Source organism: Protopterus annectens, chromosome 2.part0, assembly GCF_019279795.1.
Source record: "Protopterus annectens isolate FY-2018-M chromosome 2.part0, PAN1.0, whole genome shotgun sequence".
Taxonomy (NCBI): domain Eukaryota; kingdom Metazoa; phylum Chordata; order Ceratodontiformes; family Protopteridae; genus Protopterus; species Protopterus annectens.
Window position 1 is genome coordinate 1,748,053,385 of NC_056728.1, and position 16,773 is coordinate 1,748,070,157.

General features: G+C 40.8%; 1 protein-coding gene across 3 annotated transcripts in view; it reads right to left on the minus strand.

Moving 5' to 3' along the window:
• Positions 1 to 941: 941 nt before the first annotated feature.
• The window catches only part of LOC122793602 (F-box only protein 44-like), a 606,155-nt gene continuing 590,323 nt past the window's right edge, over positions 942 to 16,773 (minus strand). For all 3 annotated transcript variants that reach the window (XM_044061774.1, XM_044061776.1, XM_044061775.1), the window contains one exon: positions 942 to 2,914. In XM_044061774.1, the coding sequence (XP_043917709.1) occupies positions 2,768 to 2,914 (147 nt within the window). In that variant the 3' untranslated portion in view covers positions 942 to 2,767. The remainder of the gene's footprint in view (positions 2,915 to 16,773) is intronic.

Here is a 16,773-nt window from a genome sequence, read left to right on the forward strand (position 1 = left end):
TGGGCTTTTCAGAATTATGGGAACAAAAAACTTTTAGTACTTTCGAATAACTGTACTTTGTGAAATAAACTTTTCGGACGTTTTGGTACATTTGTAATGTTGTGGTAAGGGTGAAAATGCTAATGTCATCTATCATCATCTGCTAAAGTCATTTACCATCATTTTAAGAAACATTTGAGAACTTTATGATGCAACTGAATAACTCATGAGCACTGTAATACTCTTGTAATGTCTTTTGCAAGAAAACACCTCTTATCAGTGTAAGAAACATGTCAAGTAACTGCATAATGTGAATAAATTGAACATCTGTTGCCTTAAACTCAATAATTTTTCGAAGTAATTGCACTTTGCGAATAACTGCATACAGCACGCTGAAATGTCCCCAAAATGGCGGTACCATGCTTGTCAACTCTACAGTACGAGAGGCACTCTGTAATGGTGGCACTTTGTAAATAGACACACCCAGCATGGGAAACATTGTGAAATGGCTATACTTTGACGTATTACATGAAATAGTTGCACTTTGCACACAACAAACTCTTTGAAATACATACTCAGTAATACGCACACACTGTAAGCACTTTTACACACTTTGAGATACTTCGAGTAACTCTAGTTATGCCTTTGATACAATGCAAAGTCGTAGCTATGCCCAAACATAGCAATTTGCCAAAACACATACAGTTGCCTTGCTTTATTTTGCTTAATGTGCCCTTTTTCTTTTCTTATTATATTCACTTTGCTGAGAAAGAAACGGTCAAACTGAATGATGAGAAGAATGAGCCCAATCACCAAGCCATCAAGCAGTGTCCTTATTAACTGATCTAAAATATTATATGTGATTAGTAAGCAATATATTACATCTATATTTTTCAGCAGTGAGATGAAGTGTCTAGACAGACACTTTGAATAAACTTCACAGAAACACATCACCATAGCTCTTTATAATTTCAATTAAAATTTATTACAAATTCCATTAAGATAAATTGTAAATTTGGATACATCTAGTTCCACCAATATTTCCATTAAAACAGAGAAAGAAATTCCCCAACCTTCTTAACAGACCTTCAAATAGTAGACTTATGTCATGTATACTACAACCACAACCTGCCAGCACTCACAAAAAAAGTATTAAGTAATAAGCATGCACCAATGCAATTAAGCAGCTCAGACAACTGAGTTTTTATAATCAGCCTGAAGCTCTTACCTGGTAAGCAAGTGGGACAGAAAAAGAATTCTGTTCTCTTAAAATACTGCTATTCAAAACCTCAAATATCAGTCCATTTCTTTGACACTAGATGCAATTCTCCTTAGAGCTTAGAAACAAACTGCTAGACTCACATGTTTTAACAGTATCACTTCATAAATTTAATAAGAATACAGACATGTGGATTGTATAGAAATAACACAGATGCTCATGTATAGAAAAGCAGGTGACTGTGTTATGCTTCACAACCATCCATACCATGAGTTCACGGTAGAATAGCCCTTTGCTAGATTAAGGTAGGTAATGCTCTTGTTACAACATAAAAACAAAATCCTTTCACTCTACCATTTTCCTGAAGCTCATGATCAAAGCAACAAACAGATATAAGGGACTGTAAGTGCACTTAAGCAACCAATTTGCTGTACGTAGTTAACAGTCTTTAGTTTTACTAACCATTATTTAAATTCATGTGTTTTTTATTACTTTATAAAGTACTTAGCATGTTTCATTACAAAAAAAATAGCATATAAAAATAAAATGCATTGTATTAATGCAGCACAATTTCTTGCAGAATGATTCAGTTGTATGCTTAAAATAAACTGTAAGCTGTTACACAGTAATTACTTTAGGAAATTAGTGGCTATGTGAACTATACCAGACAGTCAAAACCTCACTTACATAAATGTTAGTTTTCTTTGCACCATAATTTCCAGAAACATTTGCTCTGATCACCTGCATTTGAAAATAGGTCTGTTAGATGTTATGTGCTTCTGAAATATTCTGCAGACAGTAATCTTTCAGCAAATGAAAAACATATTACTTATCATGCAGTTTGCCATTAAAACTGGCTAAAAGAGTTGCTGCTTACTGTCCTCGCTTGACATTCAGGTCATCAGTCTAAAAATGCTGAGTCAGGAAACTGCTGACTGCAGTACAACTGCACTGCTGTCATACAACCAAACTGTTTTCAGTGCAGGAAAAGTTTTTGATTCTATTGTTCAACACTCAGAGCAATTAGAATGAAGTCTTGGAGAACAGATGCATCCAAGCAATATTTCAAAAACAAATTCTTGCATATGAATCTGCTTATACTGCATATATTTTCACAAAAACTCAATTTCTGAATTTCCCCTGGATATACAGTGCTACTAAAAATATTACTTCTTCAGATGATAACTCTCCTTCCACTGGCTGACCTGATAGTGCAATGTAACAAGGCTTTGAACAAGCATGTTCACATGAATGAATGATGCCACCAAGGCATCATTTAAAGTCAGAATTCTGTCTTCAGACAAAATTTCTCAAATACACAAACTGAACAGAAGAAATGGCAATGCATAATGTCAGCCAGAATTGACATTACTGTTTTTTCACATTTCTTAATCAATGGCTTCTCTTGGCTCGACATCATTTCTGAGGAAAAGCAGCAACTGGTTAAATATGAGCCTTGTCAAAAGTACCACTGCAATGGAGTTACTGTTGGAACTGCAAACTCTTCTGGATGAGAGAGAAAACCACTTTACTGTAATGGCATGCTGTTCATAAAGTGCAAACTGATTTTCAAGTCAAATCTTCTGGCTCAATTACTACTTTACTATTCGTGACACGGATACCGTATAAACCTCCCCAGAACTGAGTGTCCCGGCCCCCATGCACAAATCTTATGTAACGGACTCCAACTCCGTAGTTCCTAAAGGTGTGAGTCATCTGTGGTAGAAAACAAAAACAAAAACACAAGATTTAACATCAGCAAGGTCATGATCATTAAACACTTCAAAATCTTGACATGCGTACAGAAACAGGACACTTCTGAAGAAGCTCAGTTGAATAAAGGAATAGTTACACACACAGAATATTCTGTATTGCTAGTCACCAAATGTACACAAATAGGTTCATATTTTAGTAATAAGCTAACTGCACTTACGAGCCATTTTAAGCCTAGTCAATTATCCCTTGTGAGACTCAAACCCTGCACCTTGTGTTTGTAAGGCAAACACCTTAGCCATTAAGCCACCCTCTCATCCATACCATGAGTTCACGGTAGAATAGCCCTTTGCTAGATTAAGGTAGGTAATACTCTGTTACAACATAAAGACAAAATCCTTTCACTCTACCATCTTCCTGAAGCTTATGATCAAAGCAACAAACAGATGTAAGGGACTGTAAGTGCACTTAAGCAACCAATTTTAGGCAGTAGTTTGAAGCTGTCTAAGCCAATGTAATCCACCAATCCATTTAGTTAATTTATCAAACAAAAGACAAGATATCAGCTAATGATGTTTAAAACATTTAAAAAAAATTAACATTCATTTGCATGATACTCAAGGCAGATGAGTGGATTCTTCACATTCAGAGTTCAGTTCAGGTTATCCACCCATATCTCCCAAATGATATTTATTTTTTCCATAAATACTTCTGCAACAATTGTAAATCAATAGGATCTGGTCTGCTCTGTTAATATCAGACTCATTTAAAGACCAACCTGTTATCCTGTTCCCTACAAATGGAAAATTCCAGAGTTTTTCTAAGGGGTATTATATCCCATGCCTCCATGTGGGAGCAAACTCCATGATTGCACCACTGCTGGCAAAGTGAGCAGTGTTGCTGTACTGGCTCTGATTTGAGTGGACTCCTCTCAAAATAGTAAGATATATGAATCCGCTCCATATCAGCTGATCTTTAAGTGGGCTATCTGCAGAGGGTAGAAAGTACAGCTGTTTACACTTACCATAAATGTAGATGTTTGAGTGTATTCACTGTTGCAGTCATCACATTTGGGTTATCTGCTTGCAATAGTCCTCAGTCGGCCTGATTAACAAAGTCTTGGGTCCTGCGTCAGTTGCTGTCTCATCTTCCATGACATCAGGTAGTCAGGGGTATAAAGCATGCAGCCAACACCATTTTATCAGTTTTTCTTGCCCCAGATGTCAGGTGCCCCCATAATGGGAAGCAATTAAATACAAGGTTACACTTCCAACAAAAAGCAAATACACCAGAAAGCTTTAAGCATAGTAAACAAGAATAGAGGTATAGACAATAGAAATCAGGGGGCTGGAGGGAGGGTAACCAATACTGCAACAGTGAATACACTTGAACATCTACATTTATGGTAAGTGTACACAACTGTACTATGTTCTTTGTGTTTCACTGTTGCAGTCATCACATTTGGGTAGATTCCTAAAGCTAAGGATGGGAGGAGACAATTACATAGCATTAGGACCAGCTATAAGGCCCTGCAGGACTGCAGTGGCAAAGCCAGCTTTGGATTTAGAAAAAATTGGCAAGTAGTAATACTTGGTGAAGGCATGTACAGAACTCCAGGTAGTAGCTTCTAGGATGTCTCTGGTAGGGACACCTCTGAGAAAGGCTGTAGAGGTAGATGCAGCCCTGGTTGAATGTGGTCTTATCCCCTGTGGGGTAGGTTTTCCATGGTGCTTATAGCAGAAATGAATGCAATGGCAATCCACTTAGAAATGGTTTGCTTTGAAATAGCTTTCCCCTCTGCCCCTGCAGCAAATGCAACCAGCAGCTGTTCAGATTTCCTGAGAGGTTTAGTCCTGTCCAAGTAAAATCTACGATGTCTGTGCATGTACAAGGGGTGCAGTATTCATTCCCCTTTGTTCTGTGTATTAGAAATGGCAAATGAATGGACTGATTAAGGGCCACACTGGATACCACCTTGGGCATGAAGGAGGGATTGGTCCTGAGGGACACCCTGTCCGCATGAAAGATGATGGAAGGCTCCATAGCCATGAAGGCATGTAATTCAGACACCCTTCTTGCTGAAGTGATGGCTAGAAGGAAAGCTGTTTTCCAAGAAAGGAATTTCAACTCTGTACTTGAAGCTGGGTCAAAGTCCCGGTGGTACAGGGGTAGCATGGTTGCCTCACAGCAAGAGGTTATCCTGTTCGATTCTCGGCTGGAGTGCCTTCTGTGTGGATTCTGCATGTCTGCCCTGTGGTCGAGTGGCCTCCGAAAGACATGCGTGAATGGGCGTGCCTTCGCTGAAGGTTGGGTGTCGAGCTGGCAACTCTGCACCATAAAATCTGCTGCCAATCATTAGCGCACTGGAGTTTCGCTGTGGCAACCCCTAACCGGGAAAAGCCGAAAATATAACAACTTGCAGCTGGGTCGAAGGGAGGTAGAGTGAGCTTTTCCAATACAAAGTTAAGGTCCCAGGCTGGAGTAGGTGCTCTCCTGGGTGGTCTTAAGTTTTTGGCCCCTCTGAGGAATTGCTTTAGCAGTGGATAAGAGAAGAGGGGTGGTTCTGTACTGTAATGAGCTGAAATGGCTGAGGTATGAATTTTGATGCAAGAAAAGGAAAGGCCCTTTTGAAGCATCTCAGTTGAGTATTGAAGAATCTGAGGTAACTTGGGTGCTGCTGTGTCCATCCCATGAGTCTGCTCCAGGAACAGAATCTTTTCCATTTTTCAGCATAGGATTTTCTAGTAATAGGCCTCCTTGCCTCCACAATGACATCCATCACTTGCTTACTGAGGGATGGGAATGGCGAGATCAGGTATTAGCCAGGCTGCCAAGTTCAGGGTTTGAAGCTGTGGGTGCAGAATCTGGCCCTCCTGCTGAGACAGCAGAGCAGGGGTCTGAGGCAGGTATGGTGCCAGTAGTGACACTGCACAAGAGGGGGTACACCAGTGTTGGTGTGACTAATCTGGTGCAATCAGTGTTGTCCTTGGATTGTCCTGTTTGATCTTTAGTAGTACCTTGGAGAGGCGGAGGGGGGAAAGGCATAAACTGACAGTTTTTCCAGGTGAAGGACAGGGCATCCACTTTCCAAGCTTGTTTGTGGGGAGTCCTTGTGCATAATTTGTCCAATTGATAGTTCTGGGGGAAGACAAACAGGTCTGTCTCTGGGCTCCCCCATTTGTTTCTCAACATGTTGAATATCTTTGGTTCCAGTTTCCACTTGTGTGGGTCCATGAGATTTCTGCTTAGGTCATCTGCCAGTGTATTTAATTTTCCTGGCAAGAATCGAGACTGTAGGTGCACTTGGTAGCTCAAGGCTGTGTTTCACAAAGCCATAGCTAGCCTGCAGAGAGGGTATCTTTACCGATAATTGTCCTGGAAGAATGTGGTCCTTGAAGGCTGTCAGAGCATACTGTACAGATAACATTTCTTTTTGATTGATATGCAGGTGCATTTGACTTGGGTTCCATTTGCCCTGAATGCAGTGCCCTGCCAAGTGAGCCCCCCATGCATAGTCTGAGCATCTGTTGTTACGGTTTGGGCAGCAGGGGGTAGAGTGAATGGCAGTCCCTTGTTGTGGTGGCAGGGGTCTGCCCACCAAAGGAACTCTATCTGTAGACAAGGTATGATAGGAATCATTGATTCTAGATCCTGAGAATGTTGACACCATAGGCTTTTTAGATACCATTGTAGTTTTCTCATATGCAGTCTTGCATATGGAATTAGAAGAATGCAGGCGGCCATGAACCCCAGGGCTTGCAGTATTTGTCTTGCAGACAGCAGGGTCTTTGTGGCCATAGGTTTGAAGTAAGCTGTCAAATGAACTTGTTTCTCTGGCGTGAGGGAAGCCATCTGGGCAGTTATGTTCAAGCTTGCTCCCAGGAATACAATATGTTGGCAGGGTACCAGATGTGATTTATTCTCGTTTATGGTGTACCCCAGAGAAGTTAGCACTTTTTGTACAAATGCCAGATGATTCAATAGTATGCCCTGGATTTCTGCTTGAATTAGACAATCGTCCAGGTATGGGTATATTTGAATATTTCTTTGCCTGCAAAATGCAATGACTGGAGCTAGGCACTTTGTGAATACCCTGGGCGCAGCAGCTAAGCCAAAGGGCAGTGCAGAGAAATGATAGTGCATGAAGCTTGCTTTGAAGCATAGGTATCTTCTGCAAGAGTCCCTGATTGGGATGTGCAGGTAGGCTTCCTTTAAATCCAGTGCTGCCAACCAGGAATCCTTGCCTAGCATAGGAAGCAACTGGTGAAGAGTTAGCATCTTGAATTTTGGGATCACCAAAAAAGTGTTAAGGATAGAGAGATCCAGGACAGAACACCAGGAGTTGTCTTTTTTGGGCACCAGAAAAAGACTTGAGTAGAAACCTTGTCCCCTTTCCTCTTCTGGGACAGTTTGAATAGCCCTTATACTTAAGACAGAGAACTTGCTTTTGAGCCTCTGCCCACTGATTTAGGGGTATAACTGGCCAACCATTTGGGGTTGGTAACATGTGGAATTGGAATCTGTATACCTGGGAAACTACAATTAAAACCCATTTGCCTGGGTAATGAGTTCCCAGTTTTTTGCCTGCAGAGCAATCTTTACCCCCTAAAGGAGCAGTCAGTTGAGAAGGGCTTGGAAGTTTTAAAATTAAATCATTGAGACAGTTTACCATAAAGGAGGGTCTTAGGAGCCCCCCACTGCTTAGTCCTGTGCATACCTTGGGACTGAAGCCTGAGTGTTCTGCTGGGTCTGGGTTTGGACTGAGAAGGCCTGGAAGAGGCAGGGAAGGACCAATTCTTAGAGGGTCACTGCCTACTAAATCTTGGAGGCTGCACTTGCAGGAAGTTTTTAACAGTTTCCATAGATTTAGCCTATTCCTTCAACTTTTTAAGTGCTTCTTCTGCTTTGTTGCCAAACAGGCGGTCCTGGTTTAAGGGAGCATCCAACAATTTAACTTTAACATGTTCTTGCAAAGATTGCTCCTTAAACCAAGCATGCCTTCTAAGTACAGACCCAGTAACAGTGGCCCTGCAAGATGCCTCTAGTGAATCAAAACCACATTGCAAAGTATGTTTTCCAACTTGTTCAGCAGAATGCATTAAATCCTGTAAATCCTTATTTTCAGCACAGTCAGGAATCAACATCATTTTCTGTATAAACAATCCAATAATGTGCTGCTAAATACTTTGACATATGAAACTGGCAATTTAAGGCTCTAATGGCCAAAATTGCAGAAGTGTTTACCTTCTTACCCCATCTATTCAGCATCCTGGAATCTCTATCAGAGGGGGTAGGATTTTTGGCGAAAATTCTCCCTAAGAGTATGCAAGGTTTCACCAAAAGAGAAATCCTCTGTAGGGGAAGCAGAGGGAATTGAGTACTCTGCATCAGAATCCTCATAGACAGATAAAGGTAAATCCTGGTCATCAGAAGAAACATAAATTTCAGAATCCTGATCAGAAGAATAGAGGGGGAAGGTTGACTTCCCCCTGATTAAAGTAATAAGGTCTTCAGCCATTCTTATCATATGTTTTTTAGGCATAGAGGCCTGACAATGCGGTCTTGGCATTGGTTTTCTAGGTATGGACCGAGTTTTAGGCCTTGAAGAAGAAGATGACATTGGTTTAATATGCAAGTCAGTAGGCCTGAATACACCCTCAGAAGCCGGTGCCTGCACAGCGGCTCCGGACCCATCCAAGGTAGAGACATCCGCAGGTTTCACAGTTGAAGCATCTCGCGGCATACCGGACTCAGAATGGGTCTCAGTAGAGGCCTGCGAATCTGAAGTAGCGGGTATCAGGGGCTGCGGAAGTGCCTCACTGAGTATCGGCGAACTGGCAACTAGCTTAGGAGAAGCATCGTCGTCAGCTTTGGACCTAGGCGGCTTGTCTCTGTCTTTATCTTTGCGTTTTTTCGAAATGTCGGAAGTCGGGTGGCTTACCGAAGCCATATCTGGATAATTGAACCGAGTACTGAAATATTTAGAAGCGTAAATATACCGACAATGAATAATTTGTTGTTTAAATAAGGCACAAAACCGACAGCGAGGTACGTCATTGTCAGGGCCTAGGCAAGGAATACAGTACGAATTAAAATCTTTATGAGGTATTTGCTTTCTACAAGAAATAGAATTATAGACGTTTACTGACATTGGTTAAGAGCAAAAAAAAGTTTCCCCAATGGGGTACTTAGCTTTAGTTGAAGACTTCGGTTCTGAAACTCGAAAACGAAAATTTCAGGAGTCAGCCGACCGGCACTTGCGAACTGCTTCTGCTTCGGGCACCGCACGAATAGAAAGACTGATAAAATGGCATCTGCTGCATGCTTTATACCCCTGACGTCATGGAAGATGAGACAGCAACTGACGCAGGATCTTAGACTTTGTTAATCAGGACGACTGAGGGCTACTGCAAGCAGATAACCCAAATGTGATGACTACAACAGTGAAACACAAAGAACATCACATGGGAACATCTTTGTTGCACCATCTCAGATGCCACTTCTTTAAATCATAAGCACCCATTCCCAGAGTTAAGTCTACCTTTCTGCTCACATTAGGGTGTATTTGCTCCAGGGTTAAGGGATGTATACACACACACACACACACACACACACACACACACACACACACACACACACACACAGGCTCTCAATTACTTCAACCATATTTCAACATATAACGGCAAGCAAACAGTTAAAGCTGGGTAATACCATTGCTAAAAATCCTTAAACTGTGTATGGGGGGGGGGGGTTGAGCAAAAGGTAAATGTTATCCACTGCACAGAACACTCTTCAATATCAACTAATTTGGTATGTACTCTTTATCTGTTACACCTTATTTGTAGGGGCATAATTCAGTATAGAGAAACAAAAGTTATGTACTTACCATAAAACTAGATCAGTGTTGTCTCATTTTTTATCGTTGTTGGATCCAATCAGATCTGACCTTGCAGCCTTCGTCCAGAGCTTTAGATCTGAGGCCCTAACTCCTCCTCTAACCACAATTCCCTCCTTCTACCTAAATTACCTCAGATTGAGTTTGCAAACTCCTACTAACCTGAGAAAAAAAAAACATCTTGAAAAGTATAAACCCTCCTCTGAATAAAAACAACAGCTTACTAAGTACGCCAAGCTTTGTAATGTAACTTAAAGCAGACAGAGTCTTGGTCAAGGCCTGTCTGCATAGCCGGTTTTAGGCACCAGCGAACCCTCTTGATGGCTGGGGCCCCTATCTGGGCCCCCCCCCAAACACAAGTTATCTTATCCTGATATTTTGTCACATCTGTAAAACCAACCAAAGTTAGTGCAGCAGTCTTGCATACTTAAACTATGAGGGTAATAACTCTTATTTATATCTCCTTTAAAATTCAAAGATATTTCTGGTTGTAGTAATGGTGTTTTGTCAAGTAACAGGCATCAGCATGCCATTAAATATTTTACTACAGACATAGTGCTCCTGGCTTAGTTAAACCCTGCTTTTGGACATTTTCTCCACTAAAACTAACTACATAGCCAGCTTTTAGTCCCTGCAAAACCATGGCTGCAGGGGCCCCTAATCATCTTTGTCTGTGTGGGGCCCCACAAAAGCTGCTGCTGACTGGGTAAAATGAGGAATGAAAAATGCATTAATTTCCTAATTATGCTCTTTAACATGAACAGGGCTGTGATATGACCCTATTAGGATGAAGATGATAATGAACATGAACAATATAAGCACTAGAAGGATCAGCAGCCCAGAGTGACTTACCTCAGTGCAAACTTTGGATTTTAAGAAGAGCTAATGCTTCCGATCATCAGGGATAGTTTCTCTTTCAGGTAGTTTTATAACTAATACCAGAACACCAGATACTATAACTCAATTTCTTTACTTAAGAATTCAGTATAATTCCCAAAAATAATAGAATAAATGCTCAGAATCATAAATATGTTTAAATTTCTCTAATTCACTTAAAGTTACTAGAATAACATATTTTGCATCAACATCTATTTTTGGACAATAAGTATAAAACTCAGATGTCTGGATTGATTGACTGTAATCCTGAATGATTTACCAGCAAATCAGACTTTTTACGAAGGATAAAGCAAAAGTATGAACAAAATCAGGAAGGTCTGTGAAAGTAGGGACAGTGACAAGTATGCATTACTCCTCGATGAAATAAATCTTACTGCTTCTGCTGTTTGACAAATGCTAAACAGCAGTGACTAATCTGGTGTGGCAGTACCAATGTTGCACAAGGCATTGCTGTTTGCTGAAATAAGTACAACTAGTACTGCTGTGGCTTATGTATGTTAGTGTGTGTGTGTGTGTGTGTGTGTGTGTGTGTGTGTGTGTGTGTGTGTGTGTGTAAAACATCACTGATTTTTATCTGTGCAAGCACCCAATAAAGCCAGGACACAGACATTATTCTTGTGCATCAGTAAAAAATGTACCTAACAAGTAATTATATTTAAGTAAGACATAACATATATCACAGAACATTCCGACACTTAGATATTCTTGGAGTTTGGTTGCCTCCACTCACCAGACTGTCTAAATGGATAATGGGGACTCCCTTTATCATCCTTGCCTCTATGGGGCCCCACCAAAGCTGTTGCTTGTTGGAGAAAAATGTGTCAATTTTCTGAATCGCTGTTTAACCTGAATGGTGCTGAGATATGACCCTTTTAGGATAAAGCTAATAATAGCCTCTGTTTACAACCACACCCATTCTAAAACCAGCCCTGTTGAAATGTGTGTGTGTGTACATAAAGCTGCTCCGGGTTATGAGGGGCTGGAGATTGTGTGGATATTACATCTTTGATTTTCATCACAGTCTAACCTTAGAGGTGCACATGAAGTCATTATAGCTTGTGTTTGAGCTGAGGGCAGTGTTTCTCACAGACCTCAGAGGTGTACAAAGAAGGTTACTATAGCTTGTGTGAGAGGTGTACTGTCTAGGAGCAACAAATTTGAATACTACTGAAATCATTCTCACAATCACGTACTAGGCACATATACATGTGGCTACCTTTGACTGGGGTGAAGAACATGCTATGTATATGTATATCATCAGTCACTTGAAATATATGACAAATTTAAATATCTGCTTTCATCCCAGTCTAACACCAGAGGGATGCATAGGCAGTGACTTGTCTTTTTTAGAGGGTTAGGGAGGTAAGCAGTATTTCCAGAAGACTTAAATATTCTCACAACTACTGGCTTGTTAGTTTACTCTAAGCTACAATTTTGTCAGCTTTGAAAATTAAGCCTTGGGCACAAATTATGCCTTGAAAGAAAAAATAAGACTGACATTCATTTAGGCAACCATTAGATTAAAATGTTGATAAAATGCTCTAAAATGCATCCCAGACCATCTGTAAACCTGTGGCTTCTTGGGCCCTGATTTGAGTTATTTCCTAAATGGTTATTACTGGGCTGTCTTGTTCAGGAAAGGTGTGTTGAAGGATGCAAGGAAAACTAAAGCTGAACCACAACAGTGATTTTTTTCCTTAATCATAATTTCTGTTCAAGCTATTATTGGATGAAAAGGTTGTGTAAAATGCACTTCAGAGCATATAGAAAGTTATGGCTTCTTGAAAAAGCTTAGAGTATGGCAAAATGTGAGAAAAGGAAGAAAAAGTAATGTGAATGGTATGGGGGAAGCACAAAGGAGAAGGACTCTGAGGTGAGGACTGGAGGCTGTGTGTGGGTAGTGAGGGTGTTGAAATGTAGGTCCAGTAATCATTTCACTTTAAGTCCAGACCTGTACATAGACTTGTTGCAATGTATCACTGTTGCAGCTAAGTGCCAGTAACTCTAACTGCCTCTTTGTTAGACAGCTCAACATAGTGATAGTGTGATACATAGGCCTGTTGTAATGTAAAAGCTTGTAGCTGCAGGTCTGTCTGTGGATACTACTCCTAAAAGTTTGCAGCATGAAATAAAGGGTTGCTTAGGATGGATGGCATTGTTAGGATGATACTTATACTGGAAGTGCCTAGGGGGCCCCCAACTTGACACTTGCTGGGGGCCCCCAAAATGCTAACACCGGCCCTGCCTGTCTGAACACCAGAAGTTTGCAGATGGCAATTTGAAAGGGGGAAGGAGAGAGGGATATTGTACTGCACAAAAATGAGACAACATAGATCTAGCGTTATGGTAAGTACATACATTTTGTATCCAATGTTGTCTATTTTTGTCTGATTCAATGTTTGGGACAGATTCCCAGGCTACCTAAAGGGACCTGGGAGGTATCACAAAATGACATTCCTGAGAATGGCACAGCCAACAGATGTGTGAACTTGAGACTGCACATGCCATCTGTAATGAAATAAAAATGCATGATCTGTCAACCAAGTTGCTGCTGCACAAATGCCATCAATGGGAACTCTTTTCATAAATGCTGTAGAGGTAGCAATTGCTCTAGTGGAATGAGCTTTTGATTTACAGCGCAGAAACAAACCTCGAGTTTTATATACAAAGGATGCAGTCTGACAGCCACTTAGAATTTGTTACTTTTGACACGATTTCTCAGTTGTGTTTTGGCAAAGGAGACAAATAGTTGATCTTATTTTCTAATATCTTTAGTAAGGTGTAAGTAGAATTTGACCTGCCTGTGAACATCTAAAGTATGAGGTGTAAGAATACTATCAACAGACTGATTCAAATTTGCTTCAGATGAGACCTTTGTGAGAAAGGCAGGGTTTGTTTTCAGTGGCACTCTCTCTGTGGAAAATGAGAAAAGGTGGCTTGCATGCTTGCATGAAAATACTTGTAATTCAGAATTTGTTCAGCAGATGTAATGACGATTAGGAAAATGGTTTTCCAAAAAAATGTAGTTAAGGTCAGCTGAAGCTGCTGGCTCAAAGGGTATCTCAGTCAATGACTAAAAAAAAATTGCGAGTCCCATGGGGATCTAGGTTTTGAACTGGAGGCCTCAGCAAAAAGGCTCCTTCGAGGAAAGTCTTCGATATTCTAAGAGAAGCAATGGAAGTGTCATTATGGACTATGTGAAAATTTAAAATGACAGCCATTTGAACATTGATGGTAGAAAAACTAGATCCCTGGTGAAAAAAGACTGAATGAAATTCCAATATCGATGGTAGGGGGCATAAAAAGGGTCTAGTCATTTTGATAATGTAAATTTACTTTTATAAGTCTTTTCGGCTGATCGCTTTTGATAAGAAGAAATTATGTGAACTTCTGGGGAAGACAACCTGGCATCTCCGGCTATCATTAAAATTGGAAAAACCATGCAGTTAACTTTAAGGCTTGTAGATCCAGTAGAGGCATCCCAGATAGGTGACGCAGAAGATCCAGAGTGGGATTCCGGCACTCAGAGCTGGTGTAGCAAATGAGGCCAAAGGAAGGGGAACCACGCTTACTGGGGCCAGAATGGAGCAATGAGGATCATTTTGTTTTTGCAACTCATGGATTCCTGTATGAATTTTGTCAGGAGAGATATTACTGGGAATGCATAGATGAGACCTGTGGACTAGAGCATCTGTGACTGCCTCAGTGGGCAGATGAGGGCACAGTAACTGCTGAACTCATTGTTCAGGTAGGAGGCAAACAGGTTTCAGCAAGGTTGGTCCTAGTGACTGAAAATCCCCATTGCCATTTTCTGGTTTAGAGACCACTCGTGAGGTAATAGGATAGACATGCTCAGCTTGCCCACTAGTACATTCGACTTCCCAGGAATGTGCATTGCTACCAGAAAGTGATGGGAAGACATTGCCCATAGCCAGACTCACATGTCCTCCAGGCAACGTGGATATGATCATGTTCCCCCTTGTTTGCTGATGTACCATACCACTGACATATTGTTCATTTGGATGGAAATCACACCCTTAGGGGTTGATGGTCCTGGAAAGCCTGCAACACCAGCAGGATCAATCTCATCTCTAAGATATTGATATGAAGTTTGGTCTCCTTAGGTGACCAAGTATCTTGAACTGTTTTCTCCGCAAAATACCTCCCTACCCTAGAAGGGACATGTCCAAGGTTACTGTGGCCTGGGGTGTCAGTGGACAGAAGGATATCCGCTCTGTAACTAACAGAGGAGTTGTCCACCACATTATATGGTTTCTGCATACTTGAGTGAGATGCACTTTGGTATGGAGAGGATGAAAAAACTATGACCACTGGACTGAAAGAGTCCATTGTAACACTCTCATGCTGTATCTTACTAGTGGGACTAAAATAATGGTAGAGCCCATCAACAAAGAATCATTCTTGCTTGTGGATGGGGATGCTGACTTACCTGAAAAGCCACCAATCATAATTACAGCACTCTTGCTGTTGAAAGTTTGTCAATCTGTTAAACTGTACTGATGTGATACTGTATGAAATCTATGTGTTGAGTTGGGGGCAGTTTGCTCTTCACATGACTGATGGTTATTCCCAACTGATTTGCAAGACAGAGTAAGAATGCTTGATTCTGTAGCAGTAGATTCCTGGAGGTAGCAGTTAGAAGCCAATCATCTAGATATGAGAAGACTTGGATCCTTGCAGTCATAGATGAGCTGCTACCACTGCCATAATCTTGATGAACACCCACGGGGCTATGGTGAGCCTGAATGGCACAGCTCTGAACTGGTAATGATGGTCTCCCAGCTGGAAATGAAGAAATATCCTGGATTGCCTTTGAATCTTTATATGGTAGTAGGCATCTTGAAGATATATAGAGTACATCCAGTCATCCTTCCTCAATAGAAATAGCATGAACTGTACTATGACCATTTGGAACTAAGTCTGCTTGACCAACTGATTGAGTCGGCTTAGGTCCAATATTGGCATGTGGCCTCCTGTCTTCTTTGGAACTAAAAATAACCTGGAATAGACACTGGATTCTAATAGACTGACAGGTGAATCTGACTGCCTCGAATCATAACACTAGCCTTTAAAAATTGTACCAGAGAGGCAGCAAGAGGAACACTATTTTTCGCAATAAAAGGTCTTTATATATTAGACTCATATATAGTCAGACATTGTGGATCTTTGTATAGGCTTAGTTTATGTATTTAATAAAGTATGTGCCTATAAACAGGTCTGACGTTATGAGGAACATCATAAAACTAGGAGGAGTAAGGCTAACTCTTAGGGCCTAAACCACAGCATTTGAGAGGAGCAGAACACAAAAGGAAAAGCAGACTAGCTTCTTTCGCCTTCACTCTATTAAAATATTTATTTTACTTATTTAACATTTGTTTACTGGGAAAGTCCGACTGGACACAGGTCTTTTTTCAGCAGAGGCCCAGGGAGAAAAGCTCCACAAGTAACAGTACATTTTCATGCACACATTACAATAAAGTAAACAAAATGTAGTATACATAAGAACATACAAATTCGTTACATTTTGACAACTAAACCTGGGCTTTGAACATAGCTAGAACTATTTGTAGGTATGACTTATGTCAAGATATAAGTTTAAGACAGGTCGGTAGAAACAAAGGATTAAACATTGAGGAGAAGTTGGATATGTTTTGGGTATACTGTGATGTATCAGAGCACTCATGAGGGGCTAGTACAGGAACATAGCCACTTAGTTTTTAGGGTCTATATTTTATATCCACGAACACTTAAATGTTCAAATCTCTAAAGGCCAACCTGTAGAGATCGAACAGTTAAGCATTCAAATTTCTTTAAAAATTAAAAAAAAAAAATCAGAAGTGAAAAAAAAACTAAAGGGTTTAAGCAGGGGGGCAAGCCCCCCTGCACCCCCCCCCCGCTACTTAAATATACCAACTCCAAGATCGCGCTACAGTGTAGGGAATGGGAAATTTCCCACTTCCGCACTGTAGTTCACTGAAGTGCGATCTTGGAGTTGGTATATTTAAGTAGCAGGGGGTGTGGGGGGTGCAGGGGGGCTTGCCTCCTGCTA